The following is a 23,065-nucleotide window of genomic DNA, read 5'->3' as shown; positions in this document are numbered from 1 at the left end:
ACCCTCAGTATTACCTCTTGTTCCTCCTTCCCTCCTTGCCTGGCACAGTGCTGGTATACAGTAGGTGCTCAACATACGCTTACTACATTTCAGTTTGTGATGGTCAGTTTGTGCCTCTTCATTTCCAAGTGGGGCCAGGGTTTGTGTCCTAATCTCTGGGTAAGAGCTAGGACTGCACAATCACAGGGGCTCATTCTAAGGACTGACTTTTCTTCTCCTGGGAATTGCATTCCAGGCCCTGTATCGGGCACTTTTTTCCTTAATAATTCAGTTCACCATCAGTGTGTCATGCCGTGGAGCTCACGATTGCACATCCTCAGCTGGCGCCGCTCGCACTGGGCCCTGGGCTGTTGGACACACACCTTCTTCCGTAATCCTGGAGGCAGGCACAGTCCTCGTCCCATTTCCTGTGGCCACCTGCGCTGTCTGGCTCCAGGGCCTGCGTTCTTCACCACCCCACACCACTGCTTCTCCTTCGGGACAAGCGAGGGCAGAGGCTTAGATACGGGTTTCGGGAGATGTGTGTGGTGGAGTGCCTTTTAGTAAACTCTTATTCTAAGAAAGTCCCAAGTATAATGAAATGAGACAGAGACAGAGGAAGGGCAGAATGTGCAATGGTTGGTTGGAGCCTAGCCTCGTGCCTTGGGGAGACCTAGTAGATCGTGGGAGGGGCCCAAGGCCTGAGCAGAAGTGCGGCTGTGGCCAGGTTGGCTGGATCCCGTGGGTCAGGATCTGGGACTGGCACTTTTAGGTGTCTGTGACTTAGTGAGCGGCAGAGAGCCAGGGTGCCTGGGGCAGACTGTGGGCTGTGACTAAATTAGGAAGAAAGAGCCCTCGGGCTCTCCAGGAGCTCAGTGGGCAAGTGGGCGGTGGACTGGCTTTTGGTGGGCAGCTGGGAGCCGTCTGTTCAGACAGGCTTCTCAGTGGCTGCAGGAACGTCACACGCTGAGTCCTAACAGGAGGGGAGCCTCCCTGACGCTGGTGACCATCCCCGCCCCCTCCCCCCCAAGGAGTCTCAGTCAAATAGGAGAACGCTGTGAGCTTTAACCTCTAGTCCTTTCTAAGCTCTTCTGGGGAGGTTTTACCCTGTAGAAAGTGTACCCTCCTGAATAGTTTTGAGAGGGTGTTATACTGGATTGTGGCCATCACAGATGAACATCAGATGGTCCAGACAGGGCACAGAGGGGCTATGGGTGCTCTGTGTAACCTGGCAGTGAGGTACCTGCAGACAGCAGCTTTTGACTTAGAAAATCACGTGAAGGTTTAGATGGTTTGATTAAGTATTACAGTGTGAGATTTGGAAAGAAAAGAGGAAGAAAAGTGGCAGGAGAATGATGGCTCCGGGAGAGAAAAGTGAGCAAGTTCCTAAGTAATTAAACGTAAGTCAAGCCAAGCCTATCACGGGACCCATGACCTTCAGTCAGTGCCTCACAGAGAGGGGCTTCTTGGCTTTGTTTTCTTCTCTTCCTTTCTTTCCTTCTTCCTTCCTTTTTTTTTTTTTTTTTTCTTGGTGTCATATTTTTTGCAAGACTTTTAGGAGTACTTAGCTGTAGGATATTTTCTCAGCTGCAGCACTATTGACATCTTGGGCTGGTAATCCTTGCTTATGGGTCTGTCATGAGCGTTTAGGATTTTAGCAGCACCACTGGCCTCTGCCCAGTAGACACCAGTAGCGCCCCCAATTCTGAAACAAAACATCTGCAGCATACCCTGGGGGAAATTCTCCCCCAGTTAAGGGCCCCTGCTTAGAGCAGAAGACAGCCGGTTTTTCCTGCTGGAAAGTGTGGCAGTTACTACTTGGGAAGGTGAAACGGTGGGTCACCTCACTCCATCTCCTCCTGCTCCACAAAAATTTAAAAAAGAGGGGCCAGCTGTTCAGCAGTTTTGCGGGTTGGGAGTCAGTGTGACCGTGCTGTCTGAGCTGGCTACATCACTAAGGGTCCTTATGGGGTCCTTTTGGGGACCTTCAGGACTAAATCGTCACACGTGAAAACCTAGAGTCAAAAACAAGCAAGTAAACAAACAAGCAGACAAACCACCATCACCACCACCACCCACAAAAAATAGGAAAGTAAACCAGGACCGAAGGCTTTGGAGTTTTATTAAAGATGGACTCATGGTTAGCACCAGACTCCCTCCTTCAGAAGCGGTCTCAGGAGTCCTGTCTGCATAGAGCTGGCCTGGGTGTTGATATGTGAAGAGGCTGAGAACATGTGGCATAAACATCGACTGATATTGTTTGCCATTTACACTCAGCATGTGTAATGCAGCAGGAATGGCTCCTGGCGGCATGTGACTGTCCTTCCAGCCGGGTGCGCGGTGCCTGGGACCGCTGTTTCTCTTTCGCTGGCTCCCTCCCTCATATTCCCCCTCCTCTGCCCCTTCCCAGACTCGGGAGGGAGAGTCTAAGTGGACGCTTGTCATGACTGGCATGCGGAAAGCTGGTAGAATGTCATTGGAATTTTCTAGGGAGGCACATGCGCGACACCCAAAATGATTCCCGGCTTCAGGGGCCTCAGGTGAGCGCTCCATGCCAGGAGCCCTGATCTTTTTCGAAAAGGTAAGATTGCATGACGTCATCCTACCTTTCCCCAGCCCAAGCAGGAAATCAAGGGTTTGGTGGGGTTTTTTGTTTTGTTTTGTTTAATTCTTTAGTCCGGGCAGCACTTCTGACCGTGTTCTTGGCGCTAAGCGTTTGTGCATGAGTATGCTATTTGTCTGTATCCCCACCCCCTCCTGTTTAAAAAAGTTGCAATAAATGATTCACAGCAGCAGGGTAACATGTGACCTAAAACTTCTCCTCATGACCCCAGTGAAATCAGCGATCCCAATATGAAGGAAGTGTAGATGCTTTTTTTATGCTGGTTACTAAACTCTTTTATAAAGAAAAGTCGCATGGCTACGGGAAAACAGATTGCGTTAACACCAGATCACATTATCACCAGATCGGAGGGAATGTAAGGGGGCATTTTCGAAATCCTGAAACCTTGTGAATAATGGGGGTTTCCTAAGGCTGAGGTGTTTTGTGTTAATTGCTGGAATTTGTCTATGATGGAAAATGAACCTTAAGGCATTTGAAATGTCTCGTATCTGTTGAGTGTAGAGTCAGACTCATGAACCGGAGGGGAGTGCTGTGTTAGGATTCATGAGCAGGGATATTTTGCCAGAAAAGAATGCATGAAAGTTGCTTCTGAGCACCTCTGAAGGAGCCGTGATATGCATTTCAGCAACTTTAGGTATCTTTAAGTAAATTACATTTCAAAACACAACTATTTTAATAGTCCCCAAGCAAGCAAACAAGCAGGTATATAAACTTCTGTCATGAGGTTCAGGCGACATATTTGGACATGGATGTGATGATCTGTTAGCAGGCTCAAGCACAACCAAACATGACTCACCTCGTTTCTTTATCTGATGCAATTAAAAGTCGCTTTGACACATTCGGGAAAGGAATACTGGTTCTCTGCTTGCAAGCGTGTCAAAGTAAATCCACACTCTCGTAAAATGGTGCATATGATGTATCTTACATCATGGGAATTTTTTTAACCTTAAAAAAATCCATATGTAGCTTTGCCATTGGTTTCTGCCTTACATGTGTTGGAATCTTTTTTTTTTTCCTTTCTTTCTTTTTTGCACGTTTTTGCCAAGATGTCAGAAAACTGAAGGGGAGAGGTTAATACTTTCACACACTCACCCCTCCCCCACATGCATACACTAACAGCTGCCACGTTATGATTTTGTGGAATTTGATATTTTGAACAAAATGACTTCCTTATTTTCCATAGTAATATAATAATCAATTTCACTATAGACAACTGTGTACATGTCAAGCCTCGGCTGCCCCTAATTAGCAATGGGGGTAGCAGGGGAAAGGACTGGAGAGCAGTTTTGAGTGAAAAGCCAGCCATCAGGTTTTAACCATTCTTTTCTGCCTCAGCCAAGGCAGTTCTCAATCTGCTTGGATCCGAACCACAGGTTTAATTTGTGGCGATTTGAGAAAATACCTACAAGGGCATGTGCACGTGTAACCGAGATGGGCCTGCCCCTCTGTTGCTGCTTTTTGTTTCCTCTCCACAGTACCTTTCATACGACCACCGCTTTGCAAAACAGAGGCAAAAGTCAGAAGTCACCTACATAGAATATTCTCTGCCTTGGGTGGCACCTGTGTTTTGTTGGCTGTAGTCATAAAGGTATGTTTCTTAAGGCACCAGAAACTTCCATCTGCTTTCTCAAATAAATAGTTATATGGTATTTTAAAAAGTCCCAACTGTAATATTCTCATTTACTCTAAGGAATTTAAAAGAATTAAACAGGGCACATTCCCAGCACATGCACCGAAACATATACCTCATATTCCACAATGAATCACTTAGCATATTCTGCCAAGGTCTCTGTTCCCATAGGCCTAGAGACAGTCGTAAATTCAAGTGAGTTGAATAAGTATTTGTTCAGTGCCTCTAATTTGCCCGGCCCTGAGCCAGACAGACACTCAGGAATTGGAAAGATTTTAGGATGTGGATGATGTCTTCAAGGTGCTTATAATTTAGAAGGCAACAGTCATCCCCCAGCAAACCTCACCCGGCTTCCTACAGCAGAAACTGTATATGTACTCTGGGGCAGTCTTGCCACAAAAAATATTCTTTGAACTGTGTGAAAGACGCTTCAGTATAGCTAAGAAATATTGACTGATTGCCCACCGTGTTTGTGACCCTTTGTGGGCATATAAAAATTTCAGTGTTTATTCTTAAGTATAATTTAAGACAAATGGTCATGCTGTTTGTAGTGACAAAAATGGCTTGTGGGGATCAGAGTAACAAAGAACAGATTGATTCTATTCCTTTAGAAATTGGTGAATCTCAAACTTCGTTTCACAATACGTCTCCCGGGGAGCTATTAAAAATTCCAATGCCTAGGGTGAAAAGGAATCTCCGGAAATGGGACCCAAGCATCAGTACATTAAAAAACACCTCAAGTAATTGCAGTGCCATTGAAGTCTAGTGACATAGATGATTTTATCGAAGACTTTTTTTTTTTTAAGCCTAAGGTGAGTTGGAAGGTGGACTTTCTCATGATGATGTTGCTTGACTAAAGAACTTTTGACATTCTGGGGTCTGATTCTTCTGTTCTCTGTGTTAGTGAACTCAAGTGTAAATGGAGGTATGTTTTCTTCCTATTCAACAAAGATAACATGACACTGAGCCAATCAATCTACCAACTAAATTACCTGAGGTTTGTGAACCTTGAGTGTTTTGATTCCAGGAGGCCAAATGTTGTTGAACATGTCGGCTGAGTCTCTTAAAGGAAGGTAGGTATAAGAATAATCACATTTTTCCTTTGCATGGAAAAGGAAGCCCCTTCCTGGGGCACTGCATGACTAGTAGATAGAGGTGGCTCCTAAAAAAATACAGCTGTTACTAAATTCCTTATAACTCACCATAGATTCTTAGAGTTGGAAGATTGGTTCAAGATGGTCTAGTTCAGTGGTTCTCAAAGTGCAGCATCAGTATCACCTGGACTTGTTAGAAATGCAAATTCTCAGGTCCCAACCCAGACCTCCTAAGATAGAGACTGGGGTGAGCTCAGCATCTGTGTTTTGAAACTTTCCTGATGCCCCTGATTTTCCTGATGTTCTGATTTTCAACACTCGAAAATCACTGCTCTGGTTTCACCTTGTTATTTCACAGACAGATCTAAGTGGAGATTAAGTGCCTCTGAAGTCACCCAGGACTAGAGGAGCAACAGAGGCTAGAAACTCAGATCTCTCGGGCTGAAATCTGTCTCTACACTGTGGCCAGATCATCCTTGCTTTTCCATGTGTCCATAAATAACAGCTTTAGGAAAACACCCACCATCCTGAAATCACAAGGCATAAAGGAACCTTAAATGTTATCTCATCTGACCCTCCCGTTTCACAGATGAGAAAACTAAGGTCTGCAGGGTAAATTGACTGCAATAAGATGTACGATTATTGGTGGCAGAGCCTGTCTAAGAAGGGGGTCTACTTACAACCAAAGTAGTGTCTCTCCTGGCCTCCTCCCCAAATACCCCACACTGCGTCTTCAGTTTCATATGGACTCCTAGTATTTGGCTTAAATCACATTGATTAATATGTCCAGGTAATAATCAGGCAACTCTAGGAAAAGACCAGTTTTATTGAGTGAGAATTTAAATTCTTTAAAATTAATCTGAGTTTTTATTTTGATTTAAAATTGGCTTGAGTTTTATAATCATCTTTGTACATTTACCAGAAAAATCTCAGTGGTATAAACTACTGAAAATAAAGTTTAGAAAACATAGGGACCATTCCTGGAACATGTGTTTCATTTCAGAATCATGTAGATTAGGCACATATCTCCTCAGATCACACACTGACATTGCATTTTCTTCAGATTTAGTTAAAAGGAAAAATGTGGCAACAAGTCTGTTTGTTGAATATTTTAGAATTTTATCCTTGATGTGGTTGGTGGTATTTACATAATTTTGACAGTGTTCAAAGACGGAGTCTAATCTACATTCTCCACGGAGCTTCATCTTCAAAGCCTTTTAGCAGCGTACACATGGCACATTTAGCTAGGAAAACAAATTGAGAATGTGATACACAGCTATTATCTCCACACACACACACACACGGAGCAGGTGTGTACACGTATAGATGTGTTTATTGGCTCCACACACGTACTGTGTGCCAGGCACTGTGATGTGAAATGTCCATGTAGTTTCTGCCTTCAAAATGACCGTGGGGTGTGAGGACATCAGATGAGTGACGGAGTAGACAATTAGTAGCGAGGGTGGTAGGGGTTAGAGTGTAACTGAGGCTTAGCAGAACAGCGGGGCATTATGGGGGCTCACCGAAGGGGCACGAGCACACACTAGATGGGGGCAGGAGTCAGAGAAGGCTGCCTGGAGGAGGTGCCATCTAAGCTGCATGTTGAAGGATGGTAGTTACCCAGGTGAGGGGGAGTAGTGGGGAGGTTGTCCAGCTGGAGGGAGCAGTTTATTGCAAAGGTGTTCGTGTGCCCATTGTTCTTCCCTGGGGCTGTAGTGGCCTATAAACCCCTAAATATTTCATTTGCTTTTATAAGCATTAACATTTGGCTTCATAGAGAACTTATATAGCAGTTTTAAAATATACATTTCAACTTTTTTTTGGCCACGCCCATGGCTTGCGGGGTCTTAGTTCCCAATCAGGGATTGCACTTGAACCACAGCAGTGAAAGTGCTGCAGTGAAAGCACCAAGTCCTATACACTGGACCACCAAGGAATTCCCTTAAATATACATTTCAAACAGCTTCTTTTTCCGTCTCAAAAGACCCTGATGTTCCCTAGAAAAGTTTGTGGGTTGAGAGGTCACCGTATCTTATGTCACTGAGAAAACAGAAAGATCTCTCCTAACCCCTGGAAGTGAAATCACCCCCCTTGATTTCAGCCTGCACAAAATGAGTGAAAGTCTGCGTGAATTTCCTGAAGAATTGTGTCTCAGGCAAACCAACTCCAGTCCCGAATGGCTCTGAGCTGCATTTTACTGTGAAAGCTGGTTCTGTCTGTGGCATGCTTCGTGGAGGAGAGCGTCTTATGGCGAGGCTCTTTTGGTATTTCATTCACTTAGTCTTCATGGACAGAGTTGAGAGCCTCTCCTTGTGTAGAACTGCCTGCCCAAGAAAGGAGGGTTAGAAGAAATTAAATTATTTCATGCTGGCTGGACTGCAGCACATCTATCTGAACCAAGATATATATAACAATTACAGTATACAATAGTTTCTTTAAAAGCATTCCCGGGAGCTTAAAAATAGCTCAATTTGTGAGTAATAATAATAATAATAATTCAGTATTATTCAACTGTTATTATTATCATCACTGTGCTTTGCAGAACACCTGTACGTTATATTTGATCTTTGTAACAACTAGCAGGGTGGACATTATTATCTCCGTTTGACAGATGAGGAAGTTAAACCTTAGAGTCATCAGATTTCAAAGGTGGAAGAGGCCTTGGAGATCCTTTCATCCAGCTTTCTCATGTTACAAAAAAAGGGAAGTTGACTGACATGTAATCCCACTGGGAGTAAATGGTGGCTGTGGGACCTGGCCTGGGTCTTCTGAGTTCTAGCTCGCCAATTTCTTCACTTCACCACACTGCTTTCAATCTTCAGTGTGTGAAAAGAAACTTGGAAGAATATGCATTTGTTTCTTTAAGGGAAATGTTGAAACCAGTCTTACACGCTGTTTTATGAGCTCATGCAGGTACAGAAAAAGTCTCTTACTTTTATAATTTTTCTATATATAGATGGGTAAACTGACAGATATATAGATAAATAGATATACACACATATGTAGATGTTATTGGTGAGATGAAGGTGGAATTATGCAGTGCCTCAAAGGGGATGTCAGCTTTATCTGTATCATTTTATTTTTTTGATAAAAAACATTGGGTCCAAAATGCCCATAATGGTAACATTTGTTAATTTGGAGTGATGAGCAATTAATTAATAAGTATTTGTTATATTCTTTAGATTTTTGTAGTTTTATAATTCAAAACAAAACAAATATGAATATGAAAAATAAATTACCACCTACAATACCATCGTTTTATAAAATAAAGGATATTTTAAAGAAAGAAAATTGGTACAGAAGGAAGGAAAAGAAAAAACAAAGCTAGTATCTGGCTCTTGGTGGTTAAGTTGACATTAATTCTCTGCTTTAAGTCTTTTCCTGTTATGACACTAGCAGGATGTGTATTCTTTTCTCTGCAGTTGCTGCATTATCAGGTCTCTTTTGCACATTTTGAGCACTTCTAATAACTCCGGCAGGAAAGGCAGGCCCTCTCTTGTCAGTTATAAAATCACTAGCTGCCCCTTTGTGACTGCACGTCCCCCAGGTTCCTAGAATCTTATTCTGACTGATTAAAGTGGTACAGAGTGCAATGGACCAAAAGGCTGGTGATTTGATATCAAATGTGTTATTTAACATCACATCCGAGATGTGTTAATTAAACTTATTGTGGTGATCATTTTGCAGTATATACATGTATCAAATCATTACATGTATACCTTAAACTTATACAATGTTATATGTTAATTATATACTCATAAAGCTGGAAAATGATAAATTGGGAGAAAAAACACAAAATAAAGGAAATAGCTTTATATTTAGTACCTTTAAACAAACAACTCCCCCCCAAGCAAAAAAACTGCACCCAAGGAAGTAGGTACAGGAATGTGGTTTTAGAAGCTCCCTTTAATGAATGTGGAAACCGAGGATAGAAAAGTGGCCTTATGGTAAAGAGACCCTCATTCAAGTCCCAGCCTAGTCCCTTATTTGCTGGATGCCCTTTGGTGATTCATGTGACCTTTCTTGGTCTCACTCAGTCTTCTTAATATAAACTGGAAACGTTCATATTTGATTTACCTACCCATATTGTTGTCCTAGAGGTCAGATAGCTAATGAGGTGAAAACACTAATGCTCCAACTAAAAAATATGAAACAAAAGAGAGATGATAGGATTATCATTGCTGTTATGAATCATTCCAAGAGGTATCATGGTGATATGAATCATCATATGATAATGTCAGGCTAAAACCAAAACACAGGGTAATGCCAGCATGAACCCAGTCATCTCAAAAATTAGTCACAGAGGCCTCTCAAGTGATAATCCAGGAGCTCTCTTGTTACCAGGAAGACAGCACTGTCAAAAAAGTGTGTGATCTCACTCTTCTCCCACAAAGAAGACTCACCTGGTGCATGCTGATGGGGACGGTACACCCTAGTGGCTGCATGAGCCCCGAGGAACGAGGATGAGGACTGGCTCTCAGTCCCAGCCCTCCTCTATCTAGCTGTGTGATTGGGTTGAGTCACATATTATGGCAACTTCTTCGGGCTTCCCTTTTTTCCTCTGTAGAATGAGCGTGTTAAACTAAATAGTCTCTGAGATCTCTTCTTGCTCTTAACATTTGTGATAATTAGCTACAGTTTAAACTTCAGCCCCAATATTACTGTGGTATCATCATTGTCATCTTTGTAACCTGACACTTAGGGATGTTCCCTGGGGTTCATATCCTGACCTAGCTTCTAAGAGTGTTACAGCGAGTTGAGAATTTATGATTTGAGGTTCAGCTCCGAGGAGGCAATGGAAGGGCAGGACCCAGCAAAGGCCTGACCCTGACCCTGACCGTTGCACTTGATTTGATTTGGTTGCTCCGTAAAGTGTGAACAAACCTGGAAAACACTCTCTTGCCTGGTCATGAGCTCTCTCGTCCGGATTGTATTTTGTATCTTACCAGGTGAGAAGAAATGGCTTATTCATTGCTTGGCCTGGAAAGGGGACTGTGTTGAACTGGAAGTGAATTTAAATTCCTGATTGTTTCTCTTGGAAGTTATGGTGCTTACTGAAAATGTGACCGGTCCCGTTGGGGTAGGTGCCACCATGCTCTGAGCTGCGGTTCTTGCCTTCTGCTTCTGGATGGCAGGGAAAAGCTTGCTGTGAGCCCACACACATTCATACCGCTGAACTTCAGCTGCGTCCTTGTGTTATTCCATGGCCTTTAGATATACTGTTGACTACCTACCCAGTTCACCAAGCAGCAGTGATGACGCTCCGTGTTCCCCCCAAGTGCCAGTCCCCACTCCTGCTCCCTCCTCTCCCAACACAGGTCCACTCTTATTTTTTTTTTCCTTCCTTTCTCTCTGTGTTTACATCTCTTTGTGTTCTCTGTCATCCATCTCCATCTGTCTCTAAGGAAGATTCGTCTCTCTGCCTTGGCAGAGCTCACCTGCCCTTTGCCCTGATGATGACCACGATGACGGTGATGATAGTAATAGTAATGGTAACGATAGTGGTAAGAAGTCTAGTAGTAGTGCCGCTCGCTGCTGCGTTGGTTTAGCGACTGCTTACTGTGTGTAGGAGCTGTGTGGAACAGTTTATGCCTACCCTGTCATTTAACTCTCAGAACAAACCTATAGCTTAGGTGATAGCTCAGAAATAACCGTCTTTGCTTTAATAATGAGGACTGAGGCTGAGAGAGAATAAGTATTTGCCCACAGTCGCCAGCTGATACGTGGCAAACTAGAATTCATACCCAGGTTGATATGAACTCTGAAACCTGTGCCCTTAGCCTCTGGGCAATGTCCCTTCCCATCCCCGCCCCCCATGTGTGATGCAGAGCTCAATCACATCGGTATGGTTGGTATTCCATTAATATGGCTGAATCGATTTTACCTCTTTCTACTCTGAATCCTAGTGGCAATGAGATTATCTCCAAGGACGTGAGTGACAAATATCACTTCCTCTGTAGAGGAATGTTTTCTGAAAGGGGTGAGTGTGCTGTGATCACACAGAAGATGTTCTCTTTCCAGTAATCTTCGGCCAGTGCCACATCCTTACGTCTGTACAGCACAGTTTCCAGAGCGTTCTGACAACTCCTTAGTGAATCCCGCATCAACCCTCATAATGTAAATGAGGAAAGACTGTGACTTCTCTTTTAATAGATGAGGACACGGAGGCTCAGAGAGGTAAGGTCTGTTGTCCACTGTGACTCAGTTGACAAGCGCTGAGTTAAGACTGGAACCCAGGATGCCTGATTTCCTATCCTGGTTCGTACAGGGCAGCCCACAGCCCAATATGTACACTCACCTCTCCTCCAAGTGAAAGAAGACCAGAGAACCATCATATCTGTAATAAAGAACTTTTCCTCCTGGGGGATAAATGAATGCCTTGCATAATAAAGCCAGTTCTCAGTACAACAAAAAATGGCTTGTTAGGTGCTGAGGAATGAAAGGTGTGGCTTAGAAACTGCTCCCAGGTGAGGGCCGAGGCATTGTGTCCCCTCGCACAGGAGCACCTGTGTGGCCAGAGCCGGATCTCCAAACCTGTAGACAGTTGTGCAGCCCACACCCTTGCGGGGCCTCTCCCCTGGCACCCTATGCATACGTGGCCTCATGCCCACGGTGCGGGGTCTTAGTCCCCCGAGGATGGAGGAGCATTCTGTTTCCCGAACCTCCAGCAAGCAGGTCTCTCTGGTCAGCAGATACACCAGAGTGCCTGCCCGAGCGTCCCCTGAGTAACCCCTCGCCTCCAGCCGCTGGGTCCATATGGTCAGTCTGCTCTGCAGAAGGAGCTGGGGCGTGACAGGGAGCTCTTGAGTCAACATGAGGCCATGGAGGGAACCGTCTGAATTCCATGCAGGTGGTTCAAGTAGGTTGGCTTTCTTTTTACATTGTTATTTTTACTAAGCACATAAAAGAAATGCACTGGTTCATGGAAAGAAAAGTCCAAGCAGATCCAGGGGAAGCCGGCATGAGGCATCCCTGTGCAGACATTCAGGAGTGGCCTGTGCCCCTGTCTCCAGGCCAGTGTCTTTGGGTGGGCTTTATTCTCAGGCATCCTTAAGTGGTGGCTTAAATTCTGCCAGTTTAGCAACCTGGCCATGGCCTGACAAGAAGACAAGCGTCTCTCTCTTGACAGCTCCAGCAGTATCCAGGAGTGTCCATTCCTGAGCCAGTCACTGTGGCCAGGGGCTCTGACTGGCCGGGACTGGGTCACATTGGGTGGACATTACTATTCTTGTTGTATAGATGAGAAAATTCTAAGGGTTGGAAAAATTAAGCGACTTTCCCCCATCATACGACCAGTAACAGGCAGACGGAAGCCGGGTCTCTGACCACAACTCACCCTATAGCTGCCTTTCACCAACAGCTGATGCATCTTTGCATCTGTAGGTTGATTAATACACCCAGAATGTTTGTAAGTTTTTGTTCAGAGTTCAGGGACGGCCCTTGAGTTGGCCTTTTCTTTCGCTTGTTACATTTCTCTGAAATGTCTGAGGCTTGAACCACTTCCTCGTGTACCTTGCTGTTTTGTGCTTACCTCGGAACATTCATCCTCTCTGTGTTGACCTGTCTCCCCTGTGGTTTCGGGAAGATTTCTCTTTTTCCATCTCTAGCAACTTTGCCTGGCACATAATAGATGCTCAGTCCCTGTGGGCTGAATCAAACTCGTGAAGCCCCTTTGGCCCCTTTGCTGGAGTCTGTTTCAGAGCAGAGGCCCCACGGCCCCTGTCTGTGTCGTGGGTACCCTCCCTTCCTTTCGGAACAGGATGGATTACGTCACAAAAATCTTGCTGAATTTCCAGCACCCCGACTCAAACTGAAGAAGGACAGTGCCTCACTTCTTGTGCCCAAATACTAATCCATCATGACATCCTGCTGGGGACTCAGAACAAAATGTGAAAGAGCTTTGGGACAAAGAGTGAGGGTTAGAGACAGATGTTGGCTGTCCCAGGGGGTGCAATATGTCACACATCCTTTTGACGCTATGGGATTAAACCATTAGAACAGTTTTCATCTGGAGCTCGTAAATCTCCCAGTATCATAAAGGCAACTCGTTCTCCTTTATGTTGTATTTTATTTCTAAAACTCTTGAGAGAAATTCTGCTTTAATTGAAAAACAAAACCAAAAAACAAACAAACAAACAAAAAAACCAACTTTCTAAGTGAGCAGGGAACCAAAGTTTTTAATGTAATTACGCACTGTGAATTCTTTTTTTTTTTTTTTTTTTTTTTTGCACTGTGAATTCTTTGTTACAATTAACGGCTCTGGAAAGGAAACGAAACCTCAGCCCTGGGGGAAGTGAGCCTCGTGGAGGCCTGGATGAATCAGAGTGGCTGTGCTGTTTCTTCTGCGAATGTGGACCAGCCCTCTGTGGGGTTGTGTGGTAGGTATTCTAGCTCTGTGCCGGATGCCCAGGTCATGTGCCTCACTGGGCTGCACTCCCTCCTGCCCAGAGATGAGGTTTGACCATGTGACTGCAAACAGAGCTGCTGCACCAAAACCTAGAAGAAGAGAGGATGTGGCAGGTGCACAGAACCGTGCCCCCCACCTGTTCCCCAGACAAGGGGACATCCCTGCTCTCACTTCTGGAGCTGACAGGGGTTCCAGAAAGGGCCTGTATCTCTGCATCTCCCCAGTGCTCAGCAAGTGCCTTGCATATGGAAGGTAGTCAGCATCTCACTGAACAGAGGGGAGGACCGCAGGGAAATACGGGTGGAGATGATAATTTGGTGATGAAATAGATAGTTCTGGAACTTAAGGCTTTTGGAGGCAAGGCTATTCTGTCAGGCACTAGAAGCTGGTTTGAAAGCTCTGGATTTTCATTAAGGTTTTACTGCCACCCAACTGTGTGCCTTTGGGCGAGTCACTTTCTTTGTTAATGAGAGGGGTGGATGAGTTGATCCCTAAGGGTCTGTAATTCTAAGCTTTCCCAGGGTGCCATTGCTCCAGCTGCTTAGAGGAATATGACTCGGAAAAGGAAGAGACCTCTGGGTTTTTCTGGCTCTTGGCTAAGTTCCCAGAGGGTGTTCAGATCCTGGGTCAGATGGTCTGTGCTCCCCAGGATCTCTGGGGGCAAGAGTTCATACCAGAAAGATCCAGCCAATGTCCCCACACCCACTGCTGCCTCTCTGAGTGGAAGCCTCTTTTGCATCTAATTTTCTTGGTGGATTTTATTAGTTTCCTATTGCTTCTGTAACATGTTACCACAAATTTAGTAATTTACAGTTAAATTTAAAATTTAAATTTCTTATAATTCTGGGGATCAGAAGTCCAAAATCAGTCTCACGGGGCCAAAGTCAAGGTGTCAGCAAGGCTGGTTCCTTCTGGAGGCTCTAGGGGAAATTTTGTTTCCTTGCCTTTTCCAGTTTCTAGAGACCACTTGCATTTCCTTGGCTCATGGCCCCTCCCCCCATCTTCCAAGCCAGCAGCATAGCATCTTTTCTCCTCTCTGACTCTGCTTCCATCCTTATATCTTCTCTCTCTGACTCTGATCCCCCTGCCTGTGTTTTATAAGGACTCTTGTGATTACATTGGGTCAACTCAGATAATCCAGGATAATCTCTCCATCTCAAGATCCTTAATTTAATCACGTCTGCACAGTCCCCTTTACCATTTTAGGTAAGATTCACAGGTTCTGGGGATCAAGATGTAGAGATATTTTTTGGGGGGTGTGTGTTCATTATTCAGCCTACCACAGGGATTATCCATTTGATTTCAAAACCTAGATTTGGACAGGGAGTGAGAGTATTGGAACTCTTGCTTTGGAATGGGGAATTGTAGACAGCTCCCTAGGCCGGTGACTCTGTACCTGAGTGAAGTTTATGAATGAAGAAGATAATGGATGCATTATAGGAAGGAGAATCTAAATATATGCAGAAAGCAAATGGATTTTGCTGTTGTATACAGCTTAAACTTCACTCAGGTACAGAGAACATTCTGTTCGTGGCGGTTACCAAGTACCCACCAAGTGCAAGGCAGTGTGCCCGGAAAATGCGAGAATCTCCAAGACGTGCTCCCTGCCCTGGTGGAGCTTATGTTTAGTGGAAGGAGAGAGGCCCATAAGCAGTTATTTTCAATATAAGGCAGTGATGTGACAGTGAAAAACCAAGGAAGACAGGAGGGTGACCTCTGTTCTGTCCTTTAGGGTGTCAGACCACATGCCCCAATTTTTGGCTCAGAAGTATGATTGTTATATGCACCTGAATTTTAAGTTATTAATGCTGATAGGCTAAGAATTTTAACGCTTTTTAAAAGTAGGATAAAGTGTCTTTGCTTTTTTATCTAAGGGTCTTTGGTTCAAAAAGTTATCTAACTCTGATGATTCATGTGAAATCACTTCCATTCAAAGTTGATTCAAGTTAGGGACAATAGGAATTTGCTAGGCAAAGCGGAAGTTGGGAAGAAAATCTAGCCAGTCTTCTTAATTCATGCTGCATGTGAATGAGTAAACTTCTGTAACCTGGACTGTCCTCAGAAAAGCACTCGTTTCCTGTGGCTGACCTACAAATACCCAGCGAGGTTGGCTCTCCTAGTTGGAAAGACAGCTCTTTCTTGCGTGTCCTTTCAGAGGCAAAGGGGAATCTCCAGCAAGAGCTCCTTTCAGAGGCAAAGGGGAATCTCCAGCAAGAGCTCCCTCCAGCCCAGAACACAGTTTTAGAAAATACAGTTGACTTCTCTGGGAAAAACAGAACCAACCTTGTCTTACTCTCTCATGGAAACCAAGTTGGCACCTCATTATCGCCTTGTTAGCAAGGACAGGCCGCGTTGCGTTCGGACAGCCCTGGCAGGAAGGGTTGGCCCAGTGTGGGCAGGGTTTTGAGTTAAGCTTAATTGCTCCTCCAAAGCTCAGCTACTTAATACTACACAAGTAGAAATCTATCACCAGACTCTAGACCATCCCCCTTTTTCTTTCATATTCTTGCCTGCGTGGACAGTTAACACCTCCGCAACTCTGCTGCTGCCGCGATTTGTGCCCGGGCCACACTGGGGCCACCAAGGCTTGGCTGCAACCAGCACAACTACCCAGAGGAGCAAGGGTCTGTCACCACCTTTAAGCAACCCTCCAGTATCTTAAAATGCAGCCATCCTCTTCTGTCCTTGGAGCACAGCAGGGCTGCTGGCTGGGTGAAGGTCCTGTCTCTTTAATGACTTACAGCAAATTCTTGATCTCTCATAGAATGAGAAAGAGTAAGACAAAGTCGTTTTTGTCTGGCTGCGAAATGTGTTTTGTACTTGAATTTGAATGTGGGTGTGCCTAATGTTCTGAGAACTCACTTCAGGCAAAACATTGAAGCAGCCCATGAAGAAGTACTCAAAGAGGGCTGAGGAGCTGTGTACTTAACCACTTGCGCCCCTTCTCTTCTTTGCAAAGCTTGGCTGGGGTTTGACTCCCTGGTCTGTACTCACCAACAATGGGTATTTGTTAAGTAGATCACCTAATCTCTCTGAGCTTTAGGTTCTTGCCCTGCAAAATTGGAGTGAAGTTACCCATAGCCCATAGGACTAATGGCGAGATCCCATGAGATAACATAGGCAAAGCACTGGTCACACAGTGTCGCAGTAAATGTGAGAATCTCTCCCACTCACCTGCCTCCCCCACCCGCCTCCCCTCATTCTCTCGGACCAATGCAAAGCGCCAACCCAAAGTGGGAGAGGAGTGACATGCCACACACCTCCCTTTTTTCCCTCGCGTGTCCCTGCCTCTGGCCCTTCTCCTTTGTTTCATTATCATCAGACTTGTACGGTACAGAGCATGTGACAGTGGACACCTTGTCTAAAGTGTCCCAGCTTTGCAGTTTCTATCCCACGCTGCTGTAGACATGCTGAACGTGCAGCCTGGGCTGTCCATGGCAATCCCAATCTCAATTGCACGGTCCCATTCTTCCCATTAAAATGTTCTGAGAATTCCAGTTTATCAACATCCCGAACACATTTCCTGATTGCACCCACTCCTCGGAAGGGGACTTTAAGACCAGGAAATATAGGGTCTTACAAAAGAGCCCTGACAATGGTAACCACGTATCCCAGATTTTCTGGGAAAGTCTGTTCCCTTTCCAGTCCACGGGTCCTGATTTTTGGTCTAGAAAACACCATAACCAACCAACAGGGGTCACGTGAAAGGCACGTGTCAGACGGAACACCCCTGAAATAAGATTCTGTGAGAGCCCACCACTGCCTATGATCTCAAATTCAGATTCTTCACTTGTAATTTTGTGATTGTTTCCTATGCTAGTTGGGTTTGAGAGTGAACTGAAGGGCACATGATTCTTGTTGCTTTTGGATGTGAAATGAGGACAAGGATGAAAATGTGTTCGGCACAAATATACACACACAATTCATTCTGTGTGCAATTTTGAAGACTACTTTTTTCATTTAACATTAGAGTATATGGATTTTTCTCATGTCACTAATTTTTTTTTTCTTTGTAAACGATGACCTTACCAAATTCAAAATGGAGCCTATCACTGGCAAGGACGAGTGTGGGATGAGGATGGGGAGAGCAGATACCCAAGGAGGACTTAGTGTGGTGGAATGTTTTCTGTCTTAAGCTTGGTGATGGGAACACTTTTTTGAATGTCTTAAATATTACATAATACAATAGAAATTTATGCACCAGTAGTGAATGGTTACTGAACATTTCATTCTATAAATGTATTATAATTTACTCACTTTAAAACTCCCTTCCCTACTGTTATCAGTTATTTGTAACTTTCAATGTTGGACTCTTAAATAATGTAGTATCATTAAACATCTTTGGGTATCAAGTTTTGTCTGCATTTTAGCTCATTTTCTTAGGATAGATTTACAGAACTGAATTATTGGGTCAAAGAGTATGGCTGTAATGAATGCATGTCGCCAGACTACCTTTGGACAAAGTTGCACGAGTTTAGACTATCATTGATGTCGTATCCATTCTGCTTTATCTCACCAGCACTGAGTGCTGTGAGATATATATATGGTTATATAGTTATATATATATATTTATATATTTATATATATATATATAGTTTTATATATATACATATATATTTGCTACTTTGCTAGGCAGATATTTGTTTCTAATGGTTTAACTGGTATCTCTTTGATTACCAGTGAGATTGAACATTATGCTATATAAGAATTTTTCTGTTGGAGTTTTAAAACAATTGTTTAATTGATGTGTATGAGCATAGGTTTTTGCAGACTCGATTATATGTGGGGCCTGTGTGGGAGGGTCTTGTTTGTATGGGAGGGGCGACCACAGATGAGCAAACAAACAGCCTGTTGTCCCCCTGGGTGGAAAGCAGCTGTGCATCTAGACCTTTGTCTCCCTGCAGTGCCGCCAAGCTCCTGGACAAGACCCCGTTCTCGGTCAGTAACCCAAACCCGCTGCTTCCTTCGCCCGCGAGCCTCCAGCTGGCTCAGCTGCAAGCTCAGCTCACCCTCCACCGGCTAAAGCTGGCACAGACCGCCGTCACTAACAACACCGCGGCCGCCACGGTGCTGAACCAAGTCCTCTCCAAAGTGGCCATGTCCCAGCCTCTCTTCAACCAGTTGAGGCATCCGTCCATGATCAGCTCCCCCCATGGCCACACCGGGGTGCCCCAACACGCAGCAACCTTGCCCAGTGCCCGGTTTCCCTCTAATGCAATTGCCTTCTCGCCCCCGGGCCAGACACGAGGCCCAGGGCCCTCTGTGAGCCTTCCCAGCCAGCCCCCCAATGCCATCGTGATGCACCCTTTCAGCGGGGTCATGCCTCAGACCCCTGCCCAGCCAGCAGTCATCTTGGGCATTGGCAAGACTGCGCCCGCCCCTGCTGCAGCGGGATTCTATGAGTATGGCAAAGCCAACTCAGGCCAGGCATATGGCTCTGAAACTGATGGTCAGCCCAGTTTCCTGCCAGCCTCGGCCTCTACCTCGGGCAGCGTGACCTATGAAGGGCACTACAGCCACTCGGGGCAAGATGGCCAAGCCGCCTTTCCCAAGGACTTCTACGGACCCAACGCCCAAGGATCGCAGGTGGCAGGTGGATTTGCGGCTGAGCCGGCCGGGGGCTTGAAAGGCGAGGTAGGTCCGCTGCTGCAGGGTCCAAACAGCCAGTGGGAGAGCCCCCATGGATTCTCTGGCCAAAGCAAGCCCGATCTTACAGCAGTCCCCAACGTGTGGCCTCCAGCCCCCAGCCAGCCCTATGAGCTGTATGACCCCGAGGAACCCACCCAAGACAGGACCCCTCCTTCCTTCGGGGGTCGGCTCAACAACAGCAAACAGGGTTTCAGCGGAGCCTGGCGGCGGGCCACAGAGGAGAAGGCGACGCTGTCCGTGCGGCCCTTGCAGGCGCACGAGCTGAATGACTTTCACGGTGTGGCCCCCCTCCACCTGCCCCACGTCTGTAGCATCTGCGACAAGAAGGTGTTTGATTTGAAGGTGAGTCATCCAGGACCGGCTGGGAGCCACAGCTGGAGCCTTGTGGGCTCGCCACCACAGCCCAACCCTTGCTGCTCACGGGCCAGGAACTATGACATTTGGGGACTGGGTAACAGAATTTTGCCATCGGTACCCTTGACGAAAAGCCTAGGTATTAGAACCAGAAGGAATTTCAGAAATGTATCAGGGCCAGTCCCTTGCTTTAAGGCAAGTAAGAGATTCTTACCCATGGTTATAGGTGAGAGATGGGGGTGAGTGGAGGATCAAGTGACCCCACTTGGGTTATGGGAAAGAGACTCAGAAATTAGCCTCTGCCTCCTTGTCTACATTCCTTGAGAATGTATACTGTACTGAGTACAAAAGGGGGAAAGTGTTAGCAGAATCTTGAGTGGGGCAAGGGAGTAATTCTCAGGTGGGACCTAGACAAATTATTATAGAGGGGCCTCAGCTTCTGCATCTGCAAAATGGAGGTAGAGCCTTATTACACCTTTTCAGTGGTTGTAAAGTGCTTTGGGCCCCTGCAAACAAAAGTCCATGGTAGTATAAATTTTCCCCCAAGATGTATTGATGATGCAGTGAAATATTCCAAAGCAATAATAATTGCAGTTAGCATATATTAAACCCTTTCTCTGTGTCAGCTGTAACTCTCCAAGGTAGATACTATTATTATACTCATTTTACAGATGCAAAAACTGAGGCCCAGAGACGTGAAATGACTTGTCCAGGGCCCCATAGCCAGAAAGTGGTGGAGTGGAGATTCGAACGTGGGTCTGACCCTCCCAGAGCCTGTGCCTCTTATCACTGAGCTGTATGGCCTCTTGTCTCTCATCTTGTCTGCAGAGCACAGTAATCCTTGTTTAGCGGGCAACACACCACAGTGTGTCATTCCCCTCTGCTTGGGTTATGTCATGCAAACGCATCCCTGTCGCTTGGGTGGGCCATACCCTCTCACCTCCTGTCTCAGGAGGGGGCCGGCTAACGTGGGAGGTGATGGAGGACTTTGTCTCTCATAGTCTTTTCTAAGGCTTTGCAACACCCTGGGAGTCCACCTGCCAGATTCTCATATGGAAGTACATCGGAGGTGTGGTGGGACCAGGGGCCCCCTGAAAGGGGAAGAGGAAATCGGACTTGTGAATCTGGGCTCCTGTCCAAGATAGGCATGGGATGTGCAGGTGGAGGCCGATGATGATGATGATGATGATGATGACAACGGCTGGTTCGGGAGGCAGGAACGGGGGAGGAGCCTGGATGGGAGGGGAGCAGGGGAGGGAGAGGAGTCAGCAGGGCTGGTCCAGCATCTGGGCACTCTGCGCTCCCTGCCTTTAGGAGGAAGCCTGTACTCGTCCACTGCCTTCCCGGGGGTTCAGTTCTCCTTCGGTCATTTTTCTTTCCTTCTGGCCTAGGACTGGGAGCTGCATGTAAAAGGGAAACTACATGCTCAGAAATGCCTGCTCTTCTCTGAAAAGTAAGTGCTGTCCAGGAGGACAGGTTCGTGCATGCACTCAGCGTACATTCACTGAGCACTTACTGTGTGCCTTGCTTTGTTCTTGCCGGGGAAAGAGCAGAGGACAAAACAAGCAAATCCCTGTTCTCAAGGAGCTTTACACTTAATGGTGGGGTTGGGGGGGGGCGGTGTCAGATGATAAACTAGTGAACTCTAGAGCATCTCTGGTGGTAAATGCTAAGCAGAAAACGGCATCAGGGCAGGGGCAGGAAGTGTGTGTGTGTGTGTGTGTGTGTGTGTGTGTGTGTGTGTGTGCGTGCACTCATAGGGGCTGGTGGTGGGAAGGCCTTACTGAGGACACCCCAGGAGGGCATGGAATGAGCCGTGGCCATCTGGGGGATGTGCAGTCCCAGCAGAAGGAACAGCAAGTTTGAGGGCCCTGGCGTGGTCCAAGGATGCTCAGGCAGCATCACTGTGAGCAGTGCGGAGTACCTGGGGGGAGGAGCCCGGGAAGAAGTGGGGCCCCATCCTGAGCACTCGGGCTTGTGGAGAGGACTTTCACTTTTGATTTGAATGGGACTGGAGCCCTGGAGGGCTGAGCAGAGAAGGAATGTGCTCTGGCTTCACTGACTGGGACCCTGGCTGCCATGCTGAGAATAGGTGGTGGGGGCGAAGGCAGACTCGGGGAGACCAGTGAGGAGGGGGTTCCAGATATCCACACAGAAGAGAGGAGCCTGGGCCCAGGGATGTAGAACAGAGGATGGGGTTAAGTGTTTTGAAATGAGGTCACCCAAAAGGCCTCCCTTCCTTATTTATAGTAACCAAAAGGTAGAAGCGACCCAAATGTCCAGGCCAGATAAATAGATAAACACATGTGGTCTGTGTTTACAGTGGAATATTATTCAGCCTTCAAAAGGAAGGAATTTCTGACACAGGCAACAACATGGGTGAACCTTGAGGACGTTACTCTAAGTGAGATAAGCCAGTCACAAAAGGACAAATGCTGTGTGATTCCACTTACAGGAAGTACTGAGAGTAGTCAGATTCATAGAGACAGAAAGTAGAAGGGTGGCTGCCAGGGGCTGGGAGAAGGGGCTGGGGAGGTGGTACAGACTTTCAGTTTTGCAAGATGGGAAGAGTTCTTCGGGAGATGGAGGGTAGTGATGGTTGCCAAACAGTGTGAATGTACTTAATGCCACCGAACTGTACACTTAAAATTGGTTAAGATGGTAAGTTTTATGTTATGTGTATTTTACCACAATTTAAAAAAGTGATTTTAAAAAGGCATTTCTTTTCTGGCTCCCCATTTTTTTATTGTGATAAAACTCACATAAGACTCACCATTTTAACCATTTTAAGGTGTACAATTCAATGGTATTTAGCACATTCACAGGGTTTTGCAAATACTACCAGTCTCTAGTTCCAGAGCATTTTCATCACCCCCAGAGGAAACTTATACCCATTAGGCAGTCACTCCCCATTCCCCCTCCCTACCCCCAGCCCCTGGCAACCACTAATCTGCTTCCTATCTTCATGGATTTGCTTCTTCTGAACATTTAATATTTAATATGAATAGAATCATATAACATGTGACCTTCTGTGACTGGCTTTTTCACTTAGCATAATATTTTCAAGGTCCACCCACATTGTAGCCTTTTTATGGCTGAATAATATTCATATATATATATATAACATTTTGTTTATCCATTCATCTTTTGATCTATATTTGGGGTGTTTCTACCTTTTGGTTATTATGAATAGGGCTGCTGTGAACATCTCTGTTTGAACATTTATTTTCTACTATTTGGGGTCTAAGCCTTGGAGTGGAGTCTCTGGGTCACATGGCAATTCTTTGTTTAACTTATTCAGTAACTGGTTCCCCTTTTTCACCCCTCTC

At 45.7% G+C, this 23,065-nt stretch overlaps 1 protein-coding gene across 3 annotated transcripts in view; it reads left to right on the top strand.

Annotated features, from left to right (window-relative positions):
- RBM20 (RNA binding motif protein 20) overlaps positions 1-23,065 on the top strand; it is a 205,923-nt gene that overhangs the window by 122,816 nt on the left and 60,042 nt on the right. For all 3 annotated transcript variants that reach the window (XR_450227.2, XM_007173074.2, XM_057530739.1), the window contains 2 exons: positions 18,638-19,724; positions 21,128-21,189. Coding sequence is in view for 2 of the 3 variants with exons in the window: in XM_007173074.2 (XP_007173136.2) it covers positions 18,638-19,724; positions 21,128-21,189 (1,149 nt within the window). In the remaining variant the exon portion in view is untranslated. The remainder of the gene's footprint in view (positions 1-18,637; positions 19,725-21,127; positions 21,190-23,065) is intronic.

Source organism: Balaenoptera acutorostrata, chromosome 16, assembly GCF_949987535.1.
Source record: "Balaenoptera acutorostrata chromosome 16, mBalAcu1.1, whole genome shotgun sequence".
NCBI lineage: Eukaryota > Metazoa > Chordata > Mammalia > Artiodactyla > Balaenopteridae > Balaenoptera > Balaenoptera acutorostrata.
Note: the sequence above shows the minus strand (reverse complement) of the source record. Positions and strands in the feature narration are given on the sequence as shown.